Here is a 25,734-nt window from a genome sequence, read left to right on the forward strand (position 1 = left end):
GCAATAGTCAAAACTCAAAAATATCTTTGGTATTTCTATACTGACTTATTTTGGTTTTGTTACATTTTGTTATAAGTATAGAAGCAATAAGCTAAGACAGGCATGTGTCAGGCTCCAACTAAAAACACAATATTCACCAATTAACCAGACAACACATACAAGCTTGCACAAACTGTAAATTTAATTCTTGCCTTTTTAAATTGACCATAAATCTGAATCTTGTGTTCCACAAGTGCAGTCACCAAATACAGAAAACCATACAAAACCTACAAAATGCAACAATTACAAACATTTTGTTCAACAGATAACAACTGCACAGTATAAATTTATACAACACTGTTTTTTGTTTTGATTTGGCAATTGACCACAGGATGCAATTTTGTATTTTAACAGAAATGTTGCACCTGACGCAGCATACACACAAACACACACACACACACACACACCCGCACACAAAAAACATACAAATACAATAAAAGCAACATATCGTGACAGTATCCTTGCAGTATTTGTGATTGTTTTTTTTTTCTTTACAAAAAATAAAAAAAAAACAGCAGTTATTTTTTTTAAATAAAACATTCAAAGCCTTTCTAACCGGGAGACAACATATTAACTGCAAGGTTTGTGCTTGACCCTAGAGAAGAGAACACACTTTAACTTCCTGGATTGAAATTGCTAAAAATATCTTGGAGGGAAACCTTTTAATTTGTAGGAGCTTTCTGTCGCACCTGGGCAAAGACAGAATGAGATAAGGCCAAAAAAATATTAACCGAGTTAGAAGAAACATTTAGTTTAGTGGGAGACCAGTAATATGCCATTCGTGAACTGTGCACGTCCTATTTTGTTAACCCTGTGTGTGTGTTTGAACAGAAGACAGCTCTAAACTCTGAATATATTAAACCATTAAACAGCGTGTGTCTCTAATGATGTAGTTGGTTGTAAGTGGTGGTCATCCTAAAGCTGTTTTTGTCCCCCCCCATTAGGTTATGAACCAATTGCATGTGTCAGCTTTGGCAGTCCATATGCTGTCAACACCACTCAATACTGGGAAAGCTAATGATGACAACACTAACATACAAAAGCAAGGATGAGAGTGAAATGGGTTGGCCACTGATATTCATAATCAAACATGAAAAAAACACATGCGCATAAATCACATGCATGTTATTTAGTCTATAGTGAACCCCCCGTATCCAACTGTTGAACAACTGAGTCAACATGCGGCATTTAAAAACATCTAAAAGTCAATGTGAAGAAGTGTCTTTGCTCTTCACATAGTCAATGTCAAAAGAAACTAGTTTGCATGCTTGATATCCTGCAATAGATTAAACTTTTTTTTTTTTTAGTACTTTTCTTCAGTGCTGAGCATTCTGGACTATGAGAATCAGCTTTACAAATCTATGTGCACTTTACAATATCTACACTGTCCTCAGATACTTCAAAGGCTACTTTTCTAGTTTACCTCGAGTTAAAGTGCAGTGACACACCGCAACTCTAACCTTCTCTCTCTCAAATTCCTACTAATATGTAAAACCACTGGATCAGACGATGGATAAAGGGACGCCTTTTCATCCTTCATTACATCAGCGAGACTTCACAAAATCAAAACTGATTAGGGCACATATGCATAGTAGCATAAAATTGTTGTCCCAGCACAAAATATGAAACGTCTATCAAGTCTTCAAAATACACAAACACATTCTCACAGTAGAAAAGAGGATACTTAAAAGCAGTACTCACTCGGAGTGAAGGTCAAACTTCACAAGTCCTCTTTGTAGATTATGTTATCGCACCTATAGTGTGCCCTGTTATTCAAAACCACCATCATCATCATCTCTCTTTCACTTGTCTCAAGCACACTGTGTCTATTATACACATTAGATGTTCTGTGTCACTCTCGCTGTTGCCTCAGAGGGCACAGAGAGCCAAACAAAGACACGGATACAGAGACTCCAGTTTATAATGAATGTACACAACCTACTGTAGACCTTCTTCATACTCTGACATGCCTATAGGAGAACTAAGGGGTCCTGGTCAATTGGAATCAAATGGATTAGACAACCTCATGATGGTTTAAAGAGTCTTCAGGTTCACTCTTTGTTGGGGGTTTGGAGGGTTTGGATAAATGGCTCGAGGCAGAAAAAAAAAACAAAAAAACTGGAGAATCTGGCTTCTGTGCCCATCTTTGAAGTCCTTTGGGCAAATCGAAGGCCTGTTTTCTTCATCGTCATCAACCTGTCATTCTTCATCATTAGTCTGCTCCTTAGTGGAGAGTCAATGGCATTCAAAATCACCCAAAGAAGCACTGCAAGGAGATATGACAGACAGTACGATTAGAACCAAGACACACTCCTAGGTAACAGGTAATGATATACATACCCCTTACAAAAACATAGTTGCAGATACTTTAAACAGGAAAGTCTATAAACTATTTCACATAGTAAAAGTTAGAATCACATCAGAATTAATCAACAGTTTGACCTCTACCTGAACACCTCACACATACAATGCACCTGAGCTGCTGAAGAAAGTTTGCTAGTGATTTCATAAGACAGTACAGCTGGGGGGCGACGCATGTTTTATCTTTATTTAAGAGCTTAAACTCTAGGAGAATACTGAGGTTTGTTAACAGAGAAAGAAAGAAATGATGAAGTCCTACACATGGAGCCTTTTAAAAGAAGAAGCTTCTTCATAGCATCACCACCTTCGATATCTGCTTAAAAATACCAGGCCACCTCCTACAAAGCCTCTCATATCAGTCCATGAACTACAAATAGTCCTAAAGCCAGTGACATTGTGGGTGACCCATCCCACATCCTGCACTGTGCAAACAGCCTCTGAATAGCTTTCGCTTAGCAGGCATCTTCATTGCCCGGGAGGTAGAACTAGGAGAAACACCTCCATTCCCAAGACTGGAATGTAGCCTTCTTGCTACTGGCACTTTCTAAAACTGGCTGTTACATCACCAATAACGCTCACCTCTCTGAACATGCTACACTTTGATGTCAAACGTTTTATATAAAGTTTAGGGAGATGAAGCTATAACTAGGAATTGTATTGCAGGTAAAGGTGGTGATTACAGGTTATGCTGGTGCCTCAGGTTTAGAACTGTCCAGCACTGCTGGGGTCGCACTGCAACAGGCGGACGATGGAGGGGTCGCTCTTAGCTCCTTTGATGAACTCCTCCAGAGACAGCTTGCCTAAAACACATACAGCATTAATTACTGTAGACAGGAAATGCTTATTTTGTATTTGATTTATTTGTATGTAACACTGAGGCATCTCATATCAGTCTTATATTTGTACAGTATTTTGGGGTTATCTGTTTAAACAACATGGAAAACTGACTGAATTACACATTTTCCAACACACAGTTCTAAAAAAAAATAAAAAATTACTCTTCATTTATTCAATATGTTGTCAAAGGGCGCTGATTATTTGCTTTTTAGGCTGCTTGTCCATGTTGGTGTTTTTCTCACTGTATTGACTGTTCTTTGCATTGAGAAGAAGTACTGTTGTGTAGCTTCACAGGAAATCACAGGAAAAGACCCCAGAGTTAAATCAATGTATCAAAATAAAATACCAGCATTGAATCCACAGTTAATCTACAAAAATTAAATACACTTCATCAAAAATACTACAGAACAAAATTGAGCTTTGTAGCATTATCTAAAATCCAAACTTCAACAAAGAAAGGAACAGGTTAATGTAAAGTACATAAAAAATGAAAGAAGCTTATTTTGATCTGAATTAATTACAGTATACTTAACAGATTTAAAATGACCATAATTAAAAAAAGGATGAACTGCAGGTTCTGAATGCTGTAGTTAATCGGTGCACTCCCACCACTACTCAGGTGTTTATTAGCTGATGAAGATTAGCTGCCACATGAGCCACCTACAGTGCATCGAGAAAGTTTTCCCAGCATTTAAACTTATTCCACATTTCGTTATGTTACAGCCACATTCCAAAATGGATCAAATTCATTATTTTCCTAAACATTCATCAAACAATACCCTATAATGACAACCTGAAAGATGTTTGTTTGAAATCTTTGCAAATATATAAAGAAAATAAAGATAAGATAAATATAGAAAAAACACATATGTACATAAGTATTTATAGCCTTTGCCACAGCAATCACAACTAAGCTCTGGTGCATCCTGTTTCCGCTGATGGTCTTGAGATGTTTCTACAACTTGACTTGAGTCGACCTGTGGGAAATTCAGTCTATTGGACATGATTTGGAAAAGCATAACGCATAGTTAACAATGCCTGTCAGAGCACAAACCAAGCCATTAGGTCTAAGGAATTTAGACTGAGACAGGATTGTATCGAGTCACAGATCTGGGGAAGGGTACAGAACAATTTCTGCAGCGTTGAAGGTCCCCGTAAGCACAGACGCCTCCATCATCTGTAAAGTATAAGTTTAAAACCACCAGGAAGCTTCCTAGAGCAGGTCAGCCAGCCAAACTCGAGAAAGAAGGGCATAGTCAGGGAGGTGACCGAGAACCCGATGGTCACTCTGAAAGAGCTCCAGCATTTCTCTGTGGAGAGAGGAGAACCTTCCTGGCACATAGCCAGGATAACAAAGGAGTGTCTACCGGACAACTCTCTGAAAGTCCTGAGTGGACCACCCAGAGTCCAAACTTAAACCCGACTGAACATCTCTGGAGAGATCTGAAATTGGCTGTGCACCGACGCTCCCCATCCAACCTGATGGAGCTTGAGAGGTACAGCAAAGAAATATGGGAGAAACTGCCCAAAAATAGTTGTGCCAAGCTTGTAGCATCATACTAGGAAAGAGCTGAGGCTGTAATTGGTGCTAAAATTGCTTCAACAACATATTAAGCAAAGGCGATTTAAAAAATCCTGCGTCTTGTCTGATGCAGGATTCTAGCTGCTCAACAGTCCTGGACCTTTGTCGCCGGATTTTCCTATCCTATCTAGAGATGCGCAAACATGGAAAACACAACAATAAAATTTATGTGGCTCCCTTTTGAGCCCATACAAAGGAGTCCCGCATTGAAGATAATGAATCGAACACAGTTTTCACCGGAGGAGACAGTTCTCTGTTTGTACCACTAAAGGATTTTAAAAAACCCTTAATGAGACAATAACAAAAGACACATGTTGAGGTGGCTCTCGATTTTTCTAAGGCTTCACACCCTCCTGTGATTCCATATTACACCAACAGTTGGCAGAGTTGAGATGGATCGTCTCTCTCCAGACCACCCTCATGCTAGAATGAATCCCGTCGCCTCCTTTAGGACTGCAGTTTGTCCCTCACGACTTCAGATTCTGTTTGATAGGAAGCCAAAGAAAGCAGCACATTTCCACATGGAGGTCAGCACAGACCCCCTCACTTTGTGTTGCTGTCTTTATTCTGCTTTCACTTGTCTCTCAATTACTTTCCCGTCCTCTCTCTCTCTTCCAACCCACGTCTTTTCACAACGTCTCCTCCTGCTTTTCCCCACATTAGTCACTTATTCCTTATTGTCCTTCTCTTTCTTCCACCTATCACATATCAGTTTCCCCTGCTCACAGGTTGTTTTGTTTCTGCTGTATGACTGCGTGTTGTGTGTGACTAAAATCACAAGTCAGGTGTGAATTCTGTTGCCACTAAATTGCTGCTTGAGGCTGGAGGGCTCTCCAAGTGGATTCTGTGATTGCAAACCAGGCTGGTTCATACATTCAGTCCCCCTTCAAAAGTAATGGAATGGCTGATTCATTTGTTTGTGCTGTACAGTGATGACATTTGGGTTTAAGATAAAGAGGTGGATATCAGATGAAAGTCCGTAATTTCAGCTTTCAGTTCATTTTGGTACATCAATAGCACATATTGCATGACAAGAGCTGCTTGTCAGCTGGCCAGTTGGTAGTTGGAAGCCGCTTAAGAAACCAAACTTTCTACTAAATGTGAAGAACTTCTATGTGGACTATCACCACTTAAAGTAAGTCAGTAGATAAGATTAGCCTACCATCTCTGTTGGTGTCCATCTGCCTGAAGATCTTCTCTGTCCGCTTCTCAGGTGTCGACTCGTCCTCGGGCATCTTCATCACAGAGGACACCATCTTATAGATTGCCTATACAGGGACACAAGGAACCTTAAACACCCTTTATTTACTTGAGCCTACTGCTGCACTGACTATTGCTAATAGACAGTCCCTCTAGGATTTCTGGTTCCTTTTTGTCATTGTTGCAACTTAACGTGCCTGGTTTCATGACAGCTTTTCAAACAAAATTGTAATGAATTTTGTGATGTTTTTATATTGTTTTAAATTGCAAGGTTGTGCAGAAATTAGGGAAACTGGTAAAATTATTTGTTGTAGTCACAACAGTGGAAATTCCGGAAGAGACTAAGTAGGATTGTCACTCTGTGGATAACCACAGTCATCTGACTTTATCTGGCGGCAGGTGTGCATTTCTGCATACTGCAAATAACTGCACAGGCTCGAGCTGGTCTACTCTGTCTTTTATTTTAAGGTTGATCTTCAAACTTAGACTAAACATCAATTTTCAGCTCACTATACACAAATTGATGTAAATAAATGTAGAAGGCAACTTATGAAAACTCATGCATCCACTGAACATGGATGCTTTTACGCCGGCATACTGGCGTACACAGAAAACATTAGGTGACCTCGGCGGAGAAGGTTAAGCCAGTGTCTTAGGACACACACGTCATTTTTCTCCATCAACACTTTAGCGTTATGTTTACTGCCTGTTTTCTAGCAGCCATGAAACATCTCTCTTTTGTAAATAGTAATTATTATAACACTGTGGAAACTATTATACTCTTTCTACCCCGGACATGCATTCATGATTGTAAACTGGAAATAAATATATTTCTGTAAGACATCATTCTTTCATGGCTACTTTTACATCAACTAGTCAGGGCTGGTAAGCAGTTATTGTCACAGAAAATTTGTTTTATTTTATTGGGGCAATAATGGTGTGACACATCCAGCCAAAAGTCAGCTGTCAGTTACTGTATCGTTAAGCATCTGTTGACCTTATACTTGCAGTGTATCAGACACCGTGGTTACAAGTCAGAGAACTACTGGCGGCTTTTAAGCCATTTTTAGCTTGATTGATCTTGTTGGTGTAAGAGACGACTCTGATTGGCTGGCAAATCATTGCATTAGAAGGGACCACAGTATTAACCTTTTGGCAGGCATATCCTCGATCAGAAGTACCCTTACCCTTCCTCGCACACAAGTGCAGTACATGCCAGCTAACAGCTGGCTGTAGGTTTTGCTTTGTGTTCAGATTCCAAATTCTTAACCAAGACAAAAGGCGACGTGAGCCGCCGCAGCAGTGGGTCTTTGTCGCCACACAAACTTGGTTTGTGTGTCTATGCCCTTAAAAAGATAAAGCTACCTCTCACCTCTACGCCGGCCTTTGGCAAAATAAAAACTCTTCATTTAGTTTCCTGTCTTGTGATTTTCATTCTTGTCACAATGAAAAACAAAAAACAAAAGGACAGAAAATGATTTAAAAGATGTTAATCACATAGAAAAATGAATATAAAAAAGTGAGTAGTCCATTTCACTTTTTAACACGTTCATGTATGCATTTCAAATCTTTCATGGTATTCAACTTGCAAAAGTGATGTTATATTTGATTCTGCCAATTTCAGTTGTTCAGTTAGGGAGGGAGGGGTGGAGACAAACATCCGCACATACACATTCCCTCACAGACTATCAGTGTTGTGTCTCCTCTGCTCTCAGTTGCACAGCAGGTTGTTTGGCAGTAAACAGTGAAGTCGCAGCCCACTCTCTCTGTCTCTAATAGGAGGCGGATTTGACGGGGATGGGAGATGACTTGAGAACAGAGGATGGCAGTTTGTGATTACAGTGCCGCAGGAGCTTTAAATAGGTGCTGGTTATGCCTCCTATTATACGGTGGCAGGGCAGTTCAGCTCTTAGGTCACAGTACTACCTAATATTATATATTTGGGATTTAGTTGCTGGTCTAATCCAGACCAATCAGGAGGAATAATCTTATATTTCTAAATCCCCAAATTACAAGCAACAAATAAGAAGGGAAGCGATCTGCAGCTTATACTGTGGTCTACACACATTTGCGACTATATAGTGTTGTGACAATAGTATGAACCAAATTTCTTTCTCAATTTTATTTTACAATCTATCCCTAAAATCCCTAAAATGATAAACAGCTTAATTTAAATGGGTGTTGGGTGAAACTGAATATTTTATTTGTGTCTGTGCCCACACGTTCTTTCTCAAACTAGGGTTTCGTTGGAACTCATTCCAATGGTCTTAGAGTAAGAAACTGATGTCAAATATGATGGCACCTATTCCTCAGAATAAAAGCTGCTCTGCAACTGCATGAGCCAAAACAATTTGTTTGCTTCTCTGTTCTACAGGAAGCTTGCACACCAGTGTTACATCTCTCCTGTGGCCCTGCATGATCATGCCTGCACTGTCTACAGACAATTTGCAAACACAGAACTTCATGGACTAAAAAATAAATAAATTAATTATTACAATGTAAATGCTACCAGAATCTAAATGTCTTTTCACCAGCTTTTAAAGACATCAATTTTACAATAGTTTTAGGCAAAATATGGTGTGTTGGTTGCTGAGTGTGATTGGCCAAAAGGCCGCACTACGCTGCCCATCTTCCCTGCAGGAAAGAGCCTGAGCCACAATTAAGTGACAGAGGGGGAAAAAAGTACATACTGTAGCCTTTAGCAGCTCACAGCTATGGACTAATACATGTCCTTTCATGAATGAGAACTGTGAAAATAAGAAATAAACAGCATCACATATGTAGAAATGCAGTTTTTTACGTTGTCTACACCATAATAACATAAGGTAATAGAGAGACAGATGTACAAAGTACAGAGCATGCTGAGCACTCTTTGTGTTGTCCTGCAGTAATAAGCACAAATGCTCAACACCACAAAAACCGTAACTTCATCCCCCTGAGCACTGATCTATTCTTTACCTCGCTTTTAAGTTCTGCTTCACTAAATTACCAGTATGAATAGTCTCCCTTCATTTTTGCCAGTTGAGACAATTAACTTTCCTCTCTGCCTATGCGTCCAGCTGATAGCTCAGTGTGTCAGATAAAATGTAGACAGAGGTTAGATATCAGCTATTAATAAGTGTATGAGACACTTTTATCTTTCTCCCTGCCTTCAAATTTTTGTCATTATGTGAAGAGGATGAGTGAAGCTGGCTGTGATCCATCTCTTTCAATTACTCCCACAGCAAGGCTAATTATGAGCATCACCAGCATTTGCACACACTCTGTAGGAGAGCATTAGCTAGCTCCCCGTCAATGGCAAATGGAACGAGTGTGAATAGACAACATGGATACCACTGTGGGAGTGATGACAGGCTCCACTTGGTGAAGCATTGGAAAACACTGGCCACAGAAATGCTGGTGTGGTGGACTGTAATATTTGGTACAGTGTCTAAGAGTGGGATACATGCTGCCAATTTGTTCATATAATGAACATCAATTAACGCAGCATTAAGTTTTAGTAAAGCTGAATGATAATACATGATGGTGGCATCACCTGACACACGCAGTGCACATTTGGAACAGTGCGAATGTGCTGACTCTAAAGCGGTGTGCTTATTAAAGCTGGCTACTCCTCCAACGGCTGCAACATCAAATTCGTCATACATTTAGATTATAAAAAATATTTAACTTTAGATGCATAAAATATATTTTTGAATTTTGACGCTTCAACTACACTCTACTGATGGTTGAGGTTTATAATAAATTATTTCATGATTCTAGTATTACTATTGGTTGACAGGAACCAGTCATATTTGTAAAGGTCAGACACATGTAGCCACACCATGAAAGATCTAATGATCTAAGATCTGAATCACAAAGTCTTAACGTCATCTTTATTTCCACTTTTCAGCAACATAAACTCTCGAGAGACCATTGGAGAGATAGTTTGCATGACTTTGGTTGAAATGCATATACTCCAATATAAATTTTCTGTTGGCACAGGGCAGCCAGAGACTTTATTTTGCTGGTGCTAGATGGAAACTTTCATGATAACTGGTGGGACGAAAAGATATATAAATAAATATGACAGCGTCTGGCATTTAATAATTCCTTTCAATTGTCATATGCATACTAGTTGCATGCCTAATAAATAAATAAAAGACACAGTAACATGCAGCATTATAGAAAAAGTACAGGGTCTGGGACATATAAGCAGTATAAAAAGGATGGGGGAGTCTTTACTTGCTTATACTTGTAGGGGTCATGGGAGCCTAATTTGTCCAATGTTAAGTAAAGGGGACAGATAAGCTCAGTCTGTCGTTAAAAGGGTCACTGATGCTTTGCCAATCGAGAGCAAGGCGTTCAGGTCTGGTTTCAAGGCTGGGTGCTGGGGTTCTTTATCTGGCTTCCTGCTAACATCACTGAGATCACCGCCAAAGACAATTTATTACTAGATGCACTAGAGCTATGATGTTGCTAGTCGACCACAGCAAGCTTTACAATATGTTTCCTGATAAAAATAAAATCCTTGTACAAGCCACTAATAGGCCGAGTTACCAAGAGGAAAGTGGCAAACTCATTTTTGGACAGTTCAGCTGACAGTACCAACCTTAGAGGCACGTAGGTACAATTAGAGGTTTGGTTAAAATAAAAATCAAAGATGTGGAAAAATCATACCTTTTGTTCTCAGTTCTCTTAACCTTAACTGAACTAGCACTGCATCAGCAATACTGAAGCTGTAAATATCATGTCTGAGAAAAAGAAGGTCGGGAGGAGGATGCGTGGGTTACTTTGGTTAGTCTGCTTCCATCACGACCCAGACTTGTATACGCAGCAGAAAATTGGTTTTGCATAATGAGGTTGACCATCCTCTGATACGGCTGAAACCAGATAATGTGATGGCACTAAGCTCCAGGCTTTACTCAAATACTTTGAGCTCAGGCTACATTTTAACATCAGCAGTTACACATACTTAGAAAAGTCAAACCTACCTAAAAACTTTTCTCTTAAGTTTGCATTCTTTCTGCAGAGGCGGGTGGCTTTGAACCAGGAGAGTCAGCCAGCCAAATTCAGAGAGGTGGAAGAAAGACACATGGCTAGATGAATACTGTGTGTGTGTGTGAGAGTGTGTGTCAAAATGCATCTGTGTGTTTTTGTGTGTCTGACACAAAGAGAAAGACAAACTGAGATGGCCTTGGGCTTTTTATAAAACTGATTGTCAGCAATGAGGAATGTAAAGTAAAACTGTGCTCCTGCATGTACCGTTTAAAAGCTCCAATCAAATTAGTTATAGGATCAGTTTTGTTTTTTGTATGTATGGAGAGGACATTTTTTTAGTCCTTATCAAACACCCATACACACACATTTACTAAGCAAGCACTTAAAGATTCTTTCTCCTTAACAGCACCACCTTTAATTAAAATTAGGTTTATGCAATCGGAATGTAGAAAGACGTGATGGGCTGAAGTCTGAATCACTGTGGTGTCGAAGAAAGGAGGTTAATTTAACCTTGAAGCGATCATATGTGGGCACATGGTTGGCATTATAAATAGATACCGCTGTGGTTACCTTGGAAATAATTCAGAGAAAGTGGCTTGATAAATTCAACTCTGATGTAAATCTACTGTACCCATACCATGAGTGATTCAGAGTAGACGTGGAGAGTTTTACTTAGTCAAGCTCTGTGATGATGGGAAGGACAAGAATGATAGCATTCGATTAAACTTTACAGCTGCTATTCAATTGTTAAGGGAGATTTCCAGCTCCTTTACAGAGGACACTCTCTTCAATAGATGTGAAATGGCAGCTCTCTGTAATAAATAAAAACCCTGTACACACCCGTTTTCAGTGGGGTGTCACTGAGAGTAAATAAAGGCATCAATTCTTCTAACTAAACTAGTTGGTGTAGCTGTTTTTCCTGGCAGAATAATTAAGAGCAGTGTGGCTAGTAGTCCACAGTACAGGGTGGATACCCAAACTGAGCTCAAAGAGACACGCTGGTATCCAGGGGTTTGGCTAATAAACGCTCCCTGTTCATATTTATTTTTCCCTTCACTTACTGTTGTTCTGCTTTCTGTTCCAGTTTTCTCTAACTAAAGTATATGTAGTTCCTTTCCTCACTCGTACGTCTTCATATCCTCAAATGGGTCACAAAGACTTCCTGTTTCCGAAAGGACTACCAGTTCAAAGACGAAATGATGAGTCTGAGCAAAAAGGTCACACTGAAGTGGGAGAAACTAGCTACTGTTACACAAATGTGGAAGTAGTTAAAAAAGCACACGCACACAGACAGGCCCACACACTTGCTGTATGGGTGTGTGTATGTAAGGTTGTGTTTACACAAAGAGCTCTTGTGCAGGAAATGCCAGCTGACTCCTCCTTTTTAAAGATGAGATGGGCTCTCCCTTATTGTGCTAATATTTTGGTAAGAATGCATGAAAGCCTGGCAGGGCTGCTGGCTATTTAGTAGACATTTTCATTTATTACCTAAATAAAGGAAATGTGGGTTAGGATCCCAACACTGTCTGGGATTAAATATAAATCTTCTTCCTAATCTGTCCATCATTAAGCTGTCTTTGGCAGCTATAACTGAAACAAAGGTCAAAAAATAAGCCCATTCTTGTTCTTGATGAAACCTGTACAAATAATCACTGACAGATGAGACCTGGACAGCAGGTCACCATGCATGTCTATAATATGCAGTAGTAGGAATATAATTCATCCTGAAATACATCTGTTCCAAAGATGCTCAATATACAAAGAACAAATTACTATACTGTAGACACAACAGCAGAAGACAGATTTTGATTAACAAAAGGTGTTTGGGTCTAAATGTTGGTCTGATTAATTTATTGATAATAATAATAATAAGTATGGTGAAGCAGATGTGAGAACAGATGAGGATTTTACAAGCGAAGATGTTTTACTCGAGTTGCAACTATAGAAAGGTTTAGTCCACTCGGACTTTCCATCAGTGTTGCAGAGTGATGCCTCTTGATTATATAAATCATTGTCTTTGTCAGCAGTTTGCTGAAGCCCGTTTCTGACTTGCAGAGAACACACACACACTGACAACAGCATGCTCATCTGGGCCAGTGGAAATCAGTGGAATAGTGTTAGTGACAGCTGATCTGGCCTGACGAGTTTGTAATTTTACCGGCAACACTGAGGACAAGTACAGTGGAAAAAAACACAGTGTGAAGCAGTGGAGCTTTGATACGAGCCACGATGTTACGTTGGCTTGCACATTAAGAGAATCCTTAACACAGCTGCAGCTGGTGCACACTTGTCTTCTCATCTTTGGATGAGAATGTAGACACCTCCTTCCTAGACTTCAGCTGAAAGGCCTCACTATAATGATGTCTGGAGAAAACTTTTGCTAACTTTTCCTTTCGGGTTCCTGTGTTTTTAAGATTGATCTCCACTTCAGTTCAGAAAGAGGGCGAGAAAGTTTGCAACATGTGTTGACATTTTCTTTTTAAATTGTTGTAAATGTTTGCAGTAATTTCCAGCATTATAAGTGCTAGATTTATGGGAGTTATTGAAATTAGGTGGTATTACCACAAACCCGCAGTAAAATTCAGGTTCTATGTGTCAGCTGAGAGTAATGAATTAATAACCAGCTGAGAGCTTGAGGCTGTCATGACATAATCTTTCTTCTTAGTATTGTAAGTTTACAAAGTCACATGCCTGCATGGACACTCACCTGTACAATCTCCAGCATCTCAGCTTTACTTATGTACCCATTCCCGTCCAGGTCATACATACTGAATGCCCATTTCAGCTTCTGCTCCAGCTTGCCACGTGACGTCACACTTAGTGCTATGATAAACTCCCGGAAGTCTATTGTCCCGTCGCCATTTGCGTCAAATGTGCGAAAGACGTGCTCGGCAAACTTTGAAGCGTCGCCGTAAGGGAAAAAGTTGCCATAGATCTTCTTGAACTCCTCCATGGAGAGGTTCCCACTAGGGCAGTCCCTCAGGAAGCCCTTGTACCACTCTTGGATCTCGTGCTCAGTAAAGTCGGTGCTCTCCAGCAGGTCCTGCATCACCTCAGGTCGGAGCTTGCTGTTCTGCTTCCCCATGTTTGTCGGTCCTGTGGATCAGTCTGCAACCTGGAAAAAGAGCGAAATGAGAAAGTCTTTTTTGAGTTGAGAACGACCTTTAAGCAGTTGTAGTACTGGTCAGAGTCCTGGATATTATTGAGGCCGTGGACAGTTTTGCACAGAAATGGCTTTAACCTAAGTAACCACACACCGTCACTGTGGTTTATGAACTAAATGAACAGGACAATCTATGGTCAGGCTTTATAATCTGGGCTGTGGACTTTAACCTGAAGTGTGTTTAGAATTTCAGTGTGTGATTTGTGAGACCTAATGGCTTTGAATAAAAAATACATCATGTTGTTGGACAAAAATAACAAACAGGTATGCGGTTTCTTTTTATGATCCACTGAAGCTAATGTTATTAATATCAACAATGAGGGGATTTCTCTGCTGCAGGCAAACTGCAAGAATTTCAAATATAATGTATTCCACCCATTGACTGCAAATACTTTTACTGCTCATATTACCACTATAATTGTGTCCATAACTCACTTGCAAAGTGGCCTTTTTTTGTCACTAGCCCAGAAAAACAAGGTTTGTGTTATGATAAATTAATAAATTCTAATTTACTTTGGAAAAGGCAAACACACAGCTTTTGTGTCCTGAAGTGGCTTTATCAAGATATGAGCCAAAAATGTAAGTAGCCCTTCCCTTCAGATTGTACATTTATCATTTAATACATTTAATGGAACTTTCCATGGAAAACAGCTCTGTGTACTCAGAGTACACACAGTGCCATATGTCTGACATGGGTTTAATCACTCTATAAAAATCTCTACGCACATTTAATTAGCTTAAATGCACAGGGAGGGAAAGGTGGAGCCGTCAAATGATGTTCAAGGTGAGCCGATCAAGAAACATTATTCAGATTCATAACCTCTTGAGAAACTGTTTTTTTTTTCATTTTCTTCCCAGAAGTGGTGTATCAGTGTCGTAGTGACAAAGTTTATGAAGATGATAAATCTTTATTATCCCAGAGAAATATTATAGTTACTCAAAAACTGTTAGGGGAGAATAAAGACACACCATTTTCTGGCAATAAAAGCTACAGTGCTCATAAAAGTTACTGCCTGTCATATTGAGTGGTAATGACCTGAAGCTTAGAATTTACAGGATGACCTGGATATTAATGTCATAAAACGCCTCATGGAGTAGGTGTTCAATTTGTATTGCCTGTTAACTGAGACACAAGGGGGAACGTTATGTGATTGCTCAGGTCAATGAACAATAACTATATCATTAGGGAAAAAAACAAAACAAGTTAAAATAAAATAAAAATTTTAAATAAGTGACAAAATCAAATACAATTTGAATTTGAATGCCATTGTACTACGCGTGGGATAATATTTGATATTGGTCACTTTGGGCTTCTGTATTGTTAGGAAATTCTCTTTTCTGATCACAGACAAAAGGAGAAAGTGAGAAAGTGAAATGTTGCCCGCGAGGGAAAAAAATGACAAGAGACACTGTGGAAGAGTTTTGGGTTTTTTTGCAATCTATGCATCTAGTTAAAAATAAGAAATGCCTACCCCCTAGTCTCAGTGAGATGCTACTCCTAATACAGTAACCACATCTTGTGTGTAGGGAAGTACATGCATCTTCAGTGATTAACATGGAGTTGTTTTTTTGTATACAACAAATGCAGCAATTTCACAACTTCGCATATCATGTAACACTGTATGTGGACACATGTGGATGTTGTATATCCAGTTTTGTAAAAGTAAAAATAAAAAAAATAAAAACACCTAGCCAGGTCCAATTATAGGAAACCATAGGAAGTGAACAATCTACAGGATGCTCCTTTTTCACATGCTTGTGAGCAGGTCATCTACAGTGTCCAGCAGACTATCACAAGCTCATACTGGGAGAAATGAGAGTGACAACACAGCAGTTCAAAACCAGACCTCCTGCATTCAAGGTTAAATCAAGGCTACAAACTGAGTAGAAATCCCACAGTGTAAGCAAGGATATTTGAGAACAGATAAACTTATCAGGGTTTAATTATCTACTCTCACCAGAGCCTGATGATAAAACTCAGGCCCACATCATGCTCTAAAAAGGAGTAAAATTTACACCAGGTAGCCAACAGCTTTTACCTCTCATTGTAAAACATGATGAAAACAGCTCTGATGTCTGGGTGGCAGAAAATCCTAATCAACGGAGCCATCACTTAAGTGCCAAGCAAATGGATGCAAGACTTTGAGAATAATTTTGACACTCTCCTTTGTTTACTTCTACAAAAGAGCATTGTTTGATAAAAGAAAAACCAAAAAGGGATAAACTGTTGCAGGATCTCGCAAATGTTTTCATTCTAAATATAATTTTGGGTCAGTTGGTCACCAAGAAAATCACAACAATGGTGTGTGCATGTCGCGTTCATAGATTTTTATTTTGAGCTTGGGCTTAAACATAAAGGTGTTAAAGTGCTCGACAGTAAAGCTTGTTTTTCTTTCACTGATGTGGAAACTATGTCTGCTGCTAAGCACTGACTTAATGTCTTTATATTAAAGGCTAAGCAAAGGCCAAGTAAAGCCATATGAACAGCTCCCATGTCCGTGTGCACAATTTTGCACATTTGGCCTGTTAAAATTGTTGACATTTCAAAGGAGAAAAGTCAGACGACCAACAAAGCAATTGCACATCATTGTGTGGGGGACGTACTAGTTCATAGAAATACAGTCCAATAAACCTTCTGATTAAAAGCAATATTGTTAAGTGCCACGCCCCCCAAAAAGTTCTTTAAAATAATTAAAAGTAGAAAAACTGTTTACATCAGATTTTCAAAACAGGAATAATAAAAAAAAGATTGTTAGACCTTTGGATGCAAGAGTATCATTTCACAGGTGAAACTGCACAATTAAGGGTTTGTTTGAAAAGGTTAAAGTAAACTTTAGGTCAGTTACTACCCTCTTTAAGGTGCTGTACAGTAACTGACCCCGAGAGTGATTACACTTGGGTCTATCACCAATCCTTCACTAATGGGCTCCACAGCCACAACCGGGCTGAACCTGCAGGTTCTGACCACATGTTGGGATGTAGTCAAAGACAGAAACTATGTAAAATGTGAAGTGTGCACATGGAGTGAAAAGAGAACAACCACCCTATATTATTAATGGTAAATTTGAGATTGACAGCAAGTGGCATAAAATGAGTAGGCACTGGTGACTGACAGCACATTTTTCGGCCTCAGTGTGCTGTTGAGAATGTCAGACACCATTGGAAAGCTGCTTTCTCACAGTTGGGTTGGGGGTGGTAAATCTAAACATTTTTATAATTTTCCAAAAACCTTTTTCCCCAGCAAAAAACAAAACAAAAACTAAGTGGGTAGGTTTGTAGACATACACTTTATTGCCAAAAGTATTCGCTCACCTGCCTTTAGACCCATATGAACTTTAGTGACATCCCATTCTTAATCCATAGGGTTTAATATGACGTTGGCCCAAACTTTGCAGCTATAACAGCTTCAACTCTTCTGGGAAATCTTTCCACGAGGTTTAGGAGTGTGTTTATGAAATACATAATACACAGTGCTCGCAGTCTTCGCTCTAATTCATCCCAACGGTGTTCTATCGGGTTGAGGTCAGGACTCTGTGCAGGCCAGTCAAGTTCTTCCACACCAAACTCACTCATCCATGTGTTTATGGACCTTGCTTTGTGCACCTCAATTCATTTATTTGGAGGGGTGAGAGAATACTTTTGGCAATATAGTGTATTTCTATATGATGGACAGGTTGTTACTCCAGCTCAGATTTTAGATTGGTTTTTCTCACCCAGTCACATTTTCTCTCTTGAAGCCAGCTGCAGAACCATTTGGAGACTGCATATAATCACTCCAACAACCCAATGGATTATCATTTAAATTGAGCTTGGAAACAGGGGCAGAGTGTTTCAGATTCAAATTGAGCTGGGTAGAACTGGTTCAATGGCTTAGATTCACATTCACTATATAACAACCCAACCACTTCACGCACACTCACCAGTAAAGCTGCAGATATTTTCCAGCCGCAACCTCTGTGGACAAAACAATTTTTATGTAAAACACATGTCCTCTTCACGATTAAAGTCTTTGAAAACAAAAGAAGGTAATGCTGTTTGGATACATTAATAAGCTGACTCTCATACACTGATAGAGAGAGGTAAGCAGTAAGCAGTGGGAGATGCAGAGGACAGGGGGAGGAAGAATCAACCTTTTCAATTTTCTTTTTTTCGATCCAATATACTCCCACTTGTCAACAAGTACACAACTTCAACCACAACAAAACAAAGTACTGCACATAATGCTGCTGAGAAAATAATCTGTGGACTGAGCCAAAGGCTGAATCATTGGGGAATAACATGCATCACTATGTATGGTGTAAAAAGGACTTTGCATACCAACATTAAAACATCATCCCAGTGCTGAAGTAGAGTGGAGGGAGCATCATGATTTGGGACTTTGCTGCTTCTGAGTCTGGACAGCTGCACCATGTTTAGGTTTAATCATCTTCCAGGATAATGAATAACTTTGAACAAACTTTGTCGGGAAAGGAGATTTCTGAAATTAGGGTGTAGGATTAAGGTAGATTTCTCCCATAGAACAGCGATTTCTTGCCATGTACACATGTGACCAGGTTTCTAATCTGCTTTCTCTAACGGTGCATGTGCAAAGCAAGACAGTAGATAGAAAAGCTGAATGAGTAAACGTCTTTAACGAGGTGACGCCTCCTTGTTTATAAATCAAAGTCAGCACAAACTTTGATTGAAAATTAGACCCAAAGTACATAGACATCTAACTAAGTCTCTTGCTTCTGTGGTTTTTTTTTTGCTGTCTGAATTTATCAGCTGTATCTAATACCTTTCGTTTCCTCTCTCTCCCTGTGGTAAATGGTACATGTGCTGTCACTCTCCAGCATTATGAACACAGCAAAGAAAGAAAGTCGAAAAGCAGTGTTTTCTTTCAATGTACACTTGAAATCTGTGAGCCAGGCTTCCAAAATAAGTCATGTGCTGCATGAATACACAGATTTCCATGGAACCAGGTTTCTTAAATGCGTGTAAACTCTGTTCTCTGATAATCCCAGAAACGGATTTCTTAGAGTAATGCGGTTACATAAGTGCATGTAAGTGCATTGAAAGACAGTCCTCTCTTTTAGAGCAGCCCAATAGAGACGCTATGCAAAACAACATGCATCTTTACCATAATAATCAAAGGAGCCTTTCTGCTCTTAGTGTACATCTGGAGAACGGATTTACATTAGTCACTGAGTATAATACTAAGATTGAAAGGACATATAATTATCTGTGTAAAGACACTACAATTTAAATGACAACTTTAGGACAAACAACATCTGTCTATCCATTCAGGAGCTGAATCTTAGTTAATGGTAAACTAAACTTTAGTTCATATGCAGAAACCAGTTTTAAGGGTTCGGCTCTGAATTGTTTTTTTTTCCTGGGAATGGGGTGTGGGTTAAACATGGAAGAAAATGCTCATGGATGGATGATAAGTGTCTGTCTGTATTGTAAACCTTAAAAGATGCAGGTCATTTCTCTTCTTTCCTGTTCTATCGGGAAGACAGTTCAAGCTATTTAATGATATTACAATAATAATAATAAAAAAACAAAAATAAAGTAAAAATATCAAGCTATACTGTTTTCTTAAGGAGGTCATTAGAATTCAGGGTAATACCACTTTGGAAAGTGCCTTGGTTCCAAAAAGGTCTCAAACAGAAAACTCTTCATTTAATGACACGGCTCAGAATTAAGGTGGGAGAACGTACATGCACTGGCAGACAGCCTAGAAGTAGATAAATTTGAACTTCAGTACCTGAGAGACAAAATTTCTCTGTCTTGTTGCCCCCCTTTGCTTTGATAAAGTTCTTACCCATCAAACCAACACCAATGCTGAGACCAGAGACAACTAATATTTGAAGTCTTGATGGATTGATTGAGGGTTATACCTGGTTGGCTCAAAGCTGCCCACAGCTGCTATTTTCAGGCACAATACTTAAAATGGCCTCCTTAAACTTCATTAGGTTACTATGGCAACAGTCCCTATAGGAAGAAGAGGAGGAGAAGGAGGCAACCACACATTATGCCTTTTGATTCCGTAGAAAAAGGTAAACCGGTGAGAAGCACAAGATAACACACGTTTCCTCCAGTTAATTTTATCATTAGCCTAAAGGGTTAAGGGACTTTATCTATGAAGCTACAGTGCAGAGATCTGTGGTCATTGTACCGGTATAATTATGTATTGTGCAGGGGTTGAATGAATAAGACCTTAAACCCAGCCTCATTCACTGAGAAGAGAGGCATCATGGATTTTCTTGATGGTCAGACAGTATCTGTACTATTGAAAAATTACAGTTTCGTGATTTGACAGTTCTGTACTGTAATATACTGTATATAATAGCTATAATGCTACAAGAATCTTACAATATATTTTTATGAAATAAGGCACAGACATTACAAGACAAAAACAAGCTCTCAGACAACTAAATAAAAGACAGCAGTTGGTGTTTTTACAGAATTCTGGGCCAAAGAACTACACTTATGTGGTGTTATAATAATTTTATAGTTTATTTTTTTTGTAAACCTGCAGTAACCCTGCACATGAATACAGCAAAAGAAATTAATTGTCTTTTTTTATTAGAAATCCATAGCAAGACACACTTGTACGTTGTGATGTCTTTTTCAACAACATCCCTACGGTGCCTAGTTTTGATGTCCAGAAGATGGCTCAGTCTGTAGGTAAGTCAAACTAGATCTGGATGCCTGTCAATTAGCTACTTTGACAACAGACAGTGTCCCACCTGATCTATCCCCCTTTTCCAGTTACAAGTTACAAATTGCACTCAATGATACAATCTGCAGGTTAAATTAGCTTAGCTGCTAACATTACTGCTATCTTACATCTAAACAAATTTAACTGTTTAACTGTTAACAATTTTATAGGTGGATACTTGGTAACACATGGTCAGTGGCACTTACTGTACAATCTGAATTAAAAGTCAATGTCACACATTTAAAGCATCATAAGAAAAACCAAATGTTTCAATCTCTATGGAGCAACGGCTGTCTGTGGTGCTTTGTTCTTTCTAACAGCATTTTCCATAAAAGCGATAATAAAATGATGGTGATAAAAATTATGATAAAAAAGAACTGCCTCCCACTCAATTACATCTGCTGGACACCAATTTCCATAAAAAAAAAAAAAAAAAAAAACTTAAAAGCTGTATAGCTGTAAAATGTGCCAAAGCTGAACTATAACTGAAAAGATGTTTTCAGAGTAGAGCAGAAGGAGAACGCATGGCTCTTTCAGAATGAGGGTAAGGTCTTCCATGTTTTAGAGCCAAGGCATTAGGAGAAATAGTAAAAGGAGCAGAGGGAGGCAAACTGAGAAAAGGAAAAATGTGACTTAGAATCTGAGTTTGGAGATTGTTCTGATTGAAGAATACCCTTGAGGATGCAACTACACTCATTCTACTTCCGGTGGTAAGCAAAAAATGTCGAAACAGCAAATAATATCACAAAAATAACAAATAGAACGGACATTACATCACAGTGGAGGCCAGGGGTCGGCTGGAACAGAGGGAACAGTGAAAAAATACTAACATACTAACAGGCAGTCTGAATGAGTAATTTAACAATTTGAAGAATTTTAGAATTTATAGTAATCTGTACTCATGTATGACTTTCCTCAGGAGATATCGGAGACTAATCCTGGCTAAATGGAGAGCGCAATAAATGCAAATGTTGCTCATGTCCACATACCTGTTAAAATACTAATAAGGTCTGAAGTACTGAAACGTGATCTTTGTGATGAAACAAGTCCTGTTCAAGATTAAGGTGAGGCTTATTCAGCCAAGTTATTCTGACTGACTGCCCACAGTAACTGATACTGTGTCGATAATCAGAGTACGGAAGCACTTTATAAACAGTGACGGAAAGTCCTGACAAAACATTTGTCATATCTGTGCAAAATACTGATCGGCGGTGTGGGTCTATGGCGAGACCTTTGTGAGCAGCTGCAATGAATGACTGGCAAGCTTGGACACACCAAGAAAGATCCTTGTCTATGCCTTATTTTTCATGATATCTTTATTTCTGACAGTTCACAATTACTGCACAGCTACAGAAAGCTATTTCCAAGATTTTAGACAATTCAGTGATGGCACCTCTTCAAAATTCTGCATTAAAGCATGCTTACTGAGTGCCAAAGGCCTCTGAAAGCACTGACGACCTCCTACTAGTGGTGCATCTGAGATCCATCAGCTCCTAGTTTCACCATAACTGCAGCAAAATGTTTGGAAGATTATTCGTTTTTATTCTGAATAGTTGATCTTTCACAGTGCCCGAGCTGCAAGCTCTACAGTTGTGAAGAAGATAAAGGGAGTAATTGGACATCAATCGTTATTGTTATGAAACATATTTCACCATTCTTTCTTCTCTTTGCTCACTTTTAGTAGGACTCCATGTATAACTGTGTAAAAAGAACAGTGTGATTCTGCTATCCACTTTGCAATCGCACAGACCAGGGATAAAATTATCTCCATGGTAAATTTCTGAAGTTGTAAATTATTAAAACAATTAAATAATACCTCAAATGCTTTCCTTCCTTTTCTTTCTTCCTGTTTTCTGCCAAACGTTTCTGTATTAAAGCTGTATTATTAAAAATAGAGTTGTTGCTCAGCCTGAATATATGAATGTTTTTAAATTCAACTTATTATCTTTAGAGATTTTCCTTAACATTATCTTAATTTGTTGTGGTCAGTGTTTGGGACACAAGGAAACCTGGTGAAAAAAACAAAGTTAGGCCCACATCTGGTACTTTTGGCAATGGAAGTTTTCTGGTGATACAAACAATAATAAACGTTTATGCAGTGTTTGAACAAGCACTTGAACTCAAGGATATAATAACTAAACTCGACTCCACTGCATTTCATTTTCTCAGCTAAATACCCGAATAAAGCAACCTGTGCTATTTCTAAATGATTGATGCCAATTTAAATAAATTTTAATATTTAGTTAAATTATTAACAGATTATAAAAATCTATATTATGAATATATATCATAAAGATACAAGTCTATTCATCCATTTACACGAATGGAAAAAATGTTAAAAAATAATGATGTGAACACAATATTGGGTAACATGCCTATATAACTTAGCTTGAATATTACTTGTATTACATGGGAGTAAGCGACTGCAGTTCCCAGTTGTGTAGTCACGGCATTAGTTCTTTTAGCAATGTGATAAAAGACACAATAGCATTTTTGTTTCTCTTTCAATGCTTCACAGTGCGAGAAGTAAGTCTCAACAAATACGTTAGTAACATCAGGCAGCTAAATACACATTCCACTAAATGAACATCCCCTAAAACCTTTAACAAAAAGTTGAAAGAACAAATTTTAGTCCAATAACATTTTTAATAATGGAGTTTCTTTCATTCCTTCCTAAAATGCCTGATTTCACAACAAAAAAACCCCCAAAAACTAAATTGTATGCATGTTGCAATGTTTTTTGATGATGTTTTAAAATTGCAAAATCGCACAGAATTTGTGACGGTTTGATTGAATTAACTGCTGCAACTGCAACATTGCAAATTCCTAGAAGGACTTTTCTTTGCTTTAGTGTAACATTCCCAAATACTATTCTCTAGAAACAGACAGCTCACAGAAAAGAAGCATTCTTTTGTCTCTTGTGCCCAGCACGACATGACTGTGTGTGAATTCCTCTATGTTACTAAGAATAGAACATCTGTTTCCCAGTTCCCTTAAACCACTGCATGGGAGCCTCTGCCAAGGCTTTCCTTTAAAAAAAATGATCTATGTCAGCAAGTGTCACTCTGTGTGGGACCTTTGAGCTGTAGGCAATGCATTGGAGCCCTCTGGCCCCCACCGGGGCTGGATTTCAACTGAATGACCTAGGACCTCCATATTCACAATGGGTTAAATCTGAGAATGACAAAAAGAGTGGCTGACCAGATGTCCCTCGAAACCAGCACTAAAACTTCTGTTTGCAAGCGCTTGCTAAACTTGTACAGTATCTCACTGAGATGAATGCCTCCACAGGGGATGGGGGGTGAAATTATTTATACACTGCCGCTTTGAGCCAAACTTGTTTAACTTATTGCTTTTCCTGCTACACACCAAGTGCCTTATACCTAAACAGCTAATAAACTCATCTCCAGGTTAAATGTGGTCCAACATTAATAGTCAACACACCATGATCCATTTAAAGGATAACCGTTTTAATTTTCTAAATTAATAATATAATACATTTACTTCGTTTTTGAAAGCATGCTTTTAATTACATTATGGGAAGTATGTGAAGTTCATTTATACAAATGTGAAAGAAAACCAGGCTTGCAAAAACAAATGAAACTTTGGACTGAAATGTCAAAAAAGGGCTGCATGTGGCTCTGTTGGTATACGGAATATACAAATACAGAAGCCTACAAGACTATGTAATTGGAAACAAATAAAACACACATGTAACGTACTTTTAAAAAGTATTGACATCCCTTTGGAGTTTCCCCCTTTTATTTTTTACAACATTGAACCAAGGTCAATTTAAAAAAAATATGTAAATGTTTTTTCTAATTGAGAAAATATTCTCGATATACGTTGACAGAAAGGCTATCTTTGTTGTCTGCCACGACTCAACACCAAAATCTATTAATACAACAACAACAATAATAATAATAATAGTAATAATATTAATAATAATAATACAGTTATTAAATACAGACCGTTAAAACGCCATTAAAAATAGAAAAATTCTTCATTGTATTATGAAACTGTAAAATGTAAAGTATAATTTGAAATAAAGATGTGTATGACATGTAAATACGGAGATTAAAAAAACAACAACAACAAAAAAAAAAACACTTGGCAAATCAACATGCAGAAAATTTTGTGCTGTGGCAGCTCCTGAAGGGACAAGCCAAAATTCATTGCTCTTTGATTGATGTGTACTGCATTTCACTTGATTTTATTTTATTTAGGCTTTTAAGTCTTTGGTACATTGTGTTTTTCCATAGCAACTGACAGGTAGACTGCAAGACAACTGATTGGTCAAGTAGGGCTTCCATTGCCTTAACATAATTCTCCAGTAGAAGTATTACATTTTTTTAGTCAAGTAATAAGCAGATTATCTACAATTTAAAGTACAAAGTAAAAATACTCCAATAAGAAAACATGTATTTTTAACAATACTGCTAATGGAAATTATTGCAAAACATGTACGGTAATTAATAAATAAATGAGGGGCAAAGATCACGGTAAAGTTGGAGCTGAGCTGACAGGTGGTTAGCCCATAATGACACATTAGCATTTACAATAAATCATTTAGCAGACGCTTTTATCCAAAGCGACTTACAAGTGAGCAAGCAAAAATCTATGTCAAGGAGAAAACATTTCATGAGATGCAAATGCAAGAAACAGCAGAAAGGATGTTTTTTTTTTGCTTATTAGATCATATTTAAAAAAAATAAAATAACATATAATATTTTATATTAAAACCAACAGGTGGTATTGATGTTGTGGCCAATCAGTATATAGCAAAACCAAAACACTATCTGAATGCATGACACATACATTTAAGTGGGGTGGTGTTTTGACTTTCAATGAGTAAGTACACTCCAC

The 25,734-nt window shown here is 38.3% G+C and overlaps 1 protein-coding gene across 5 annotated transcripts in view; it reads right to left on the reverse strand.

Moving 5' to 3' along the window:
* Positions 1 to 163: 163 nt before the first annotated feature.
* Positions 164 to 25,734, reverse strand: part of LOC137130968 (neurocalcin-delta A) — a 58,047-nt gene continuing 32,476 nt past the window's right edge. For 4 of the 5 annotated variants that reach the window (XM_067511707.1, XM_067511704.1, XM_067511703.1 and 1 more), the window contains 4 exons: positions 13,707 to 14,114; positions 5,982 to 6,087; positions 3,081 to 3,200; positions 164 to 2,305 (listed from right to left, as the gene is read on the reverse strand). In XM_067511707.1, the coding sequence (XP_067367808.1) occupies positions 3,103 to 3,200; positions 5,982 to 6,087; positions 13,707 to 14,084 (582 nt within the window). In that variant the 5' untranslated portion in view covers positions 14,085 to 14,114 and the 3' untranslated portion in view covers positions 164 to 2,305; positions 3,081 to 3,102. Of the gene's footprint in view, positions 2,306 to 3,080; positions 3,201 to 5,981; positions 6,088 to 13,706; positions 14,115 to 18,082; positions 18,117 to 25,734 lie in introns of those variants that run through there. The other variant, XM_067511706.1, reaches the window with a different exon arrangement.

The sequence above is a fragment of the Channa argus genome, chromosome 7 (assembly GCF_033026475.1).
Source record: "Channa argus isolate prfri chromosome 7, Channa argus male v1.0, whole genome shotgun sequence".
NCBI classification, from domain to species: Eukaryota; Metazoa; Chordata; class Actinopteri; order Anabantiformes; family Channidae; genus Channa; species Channa argus.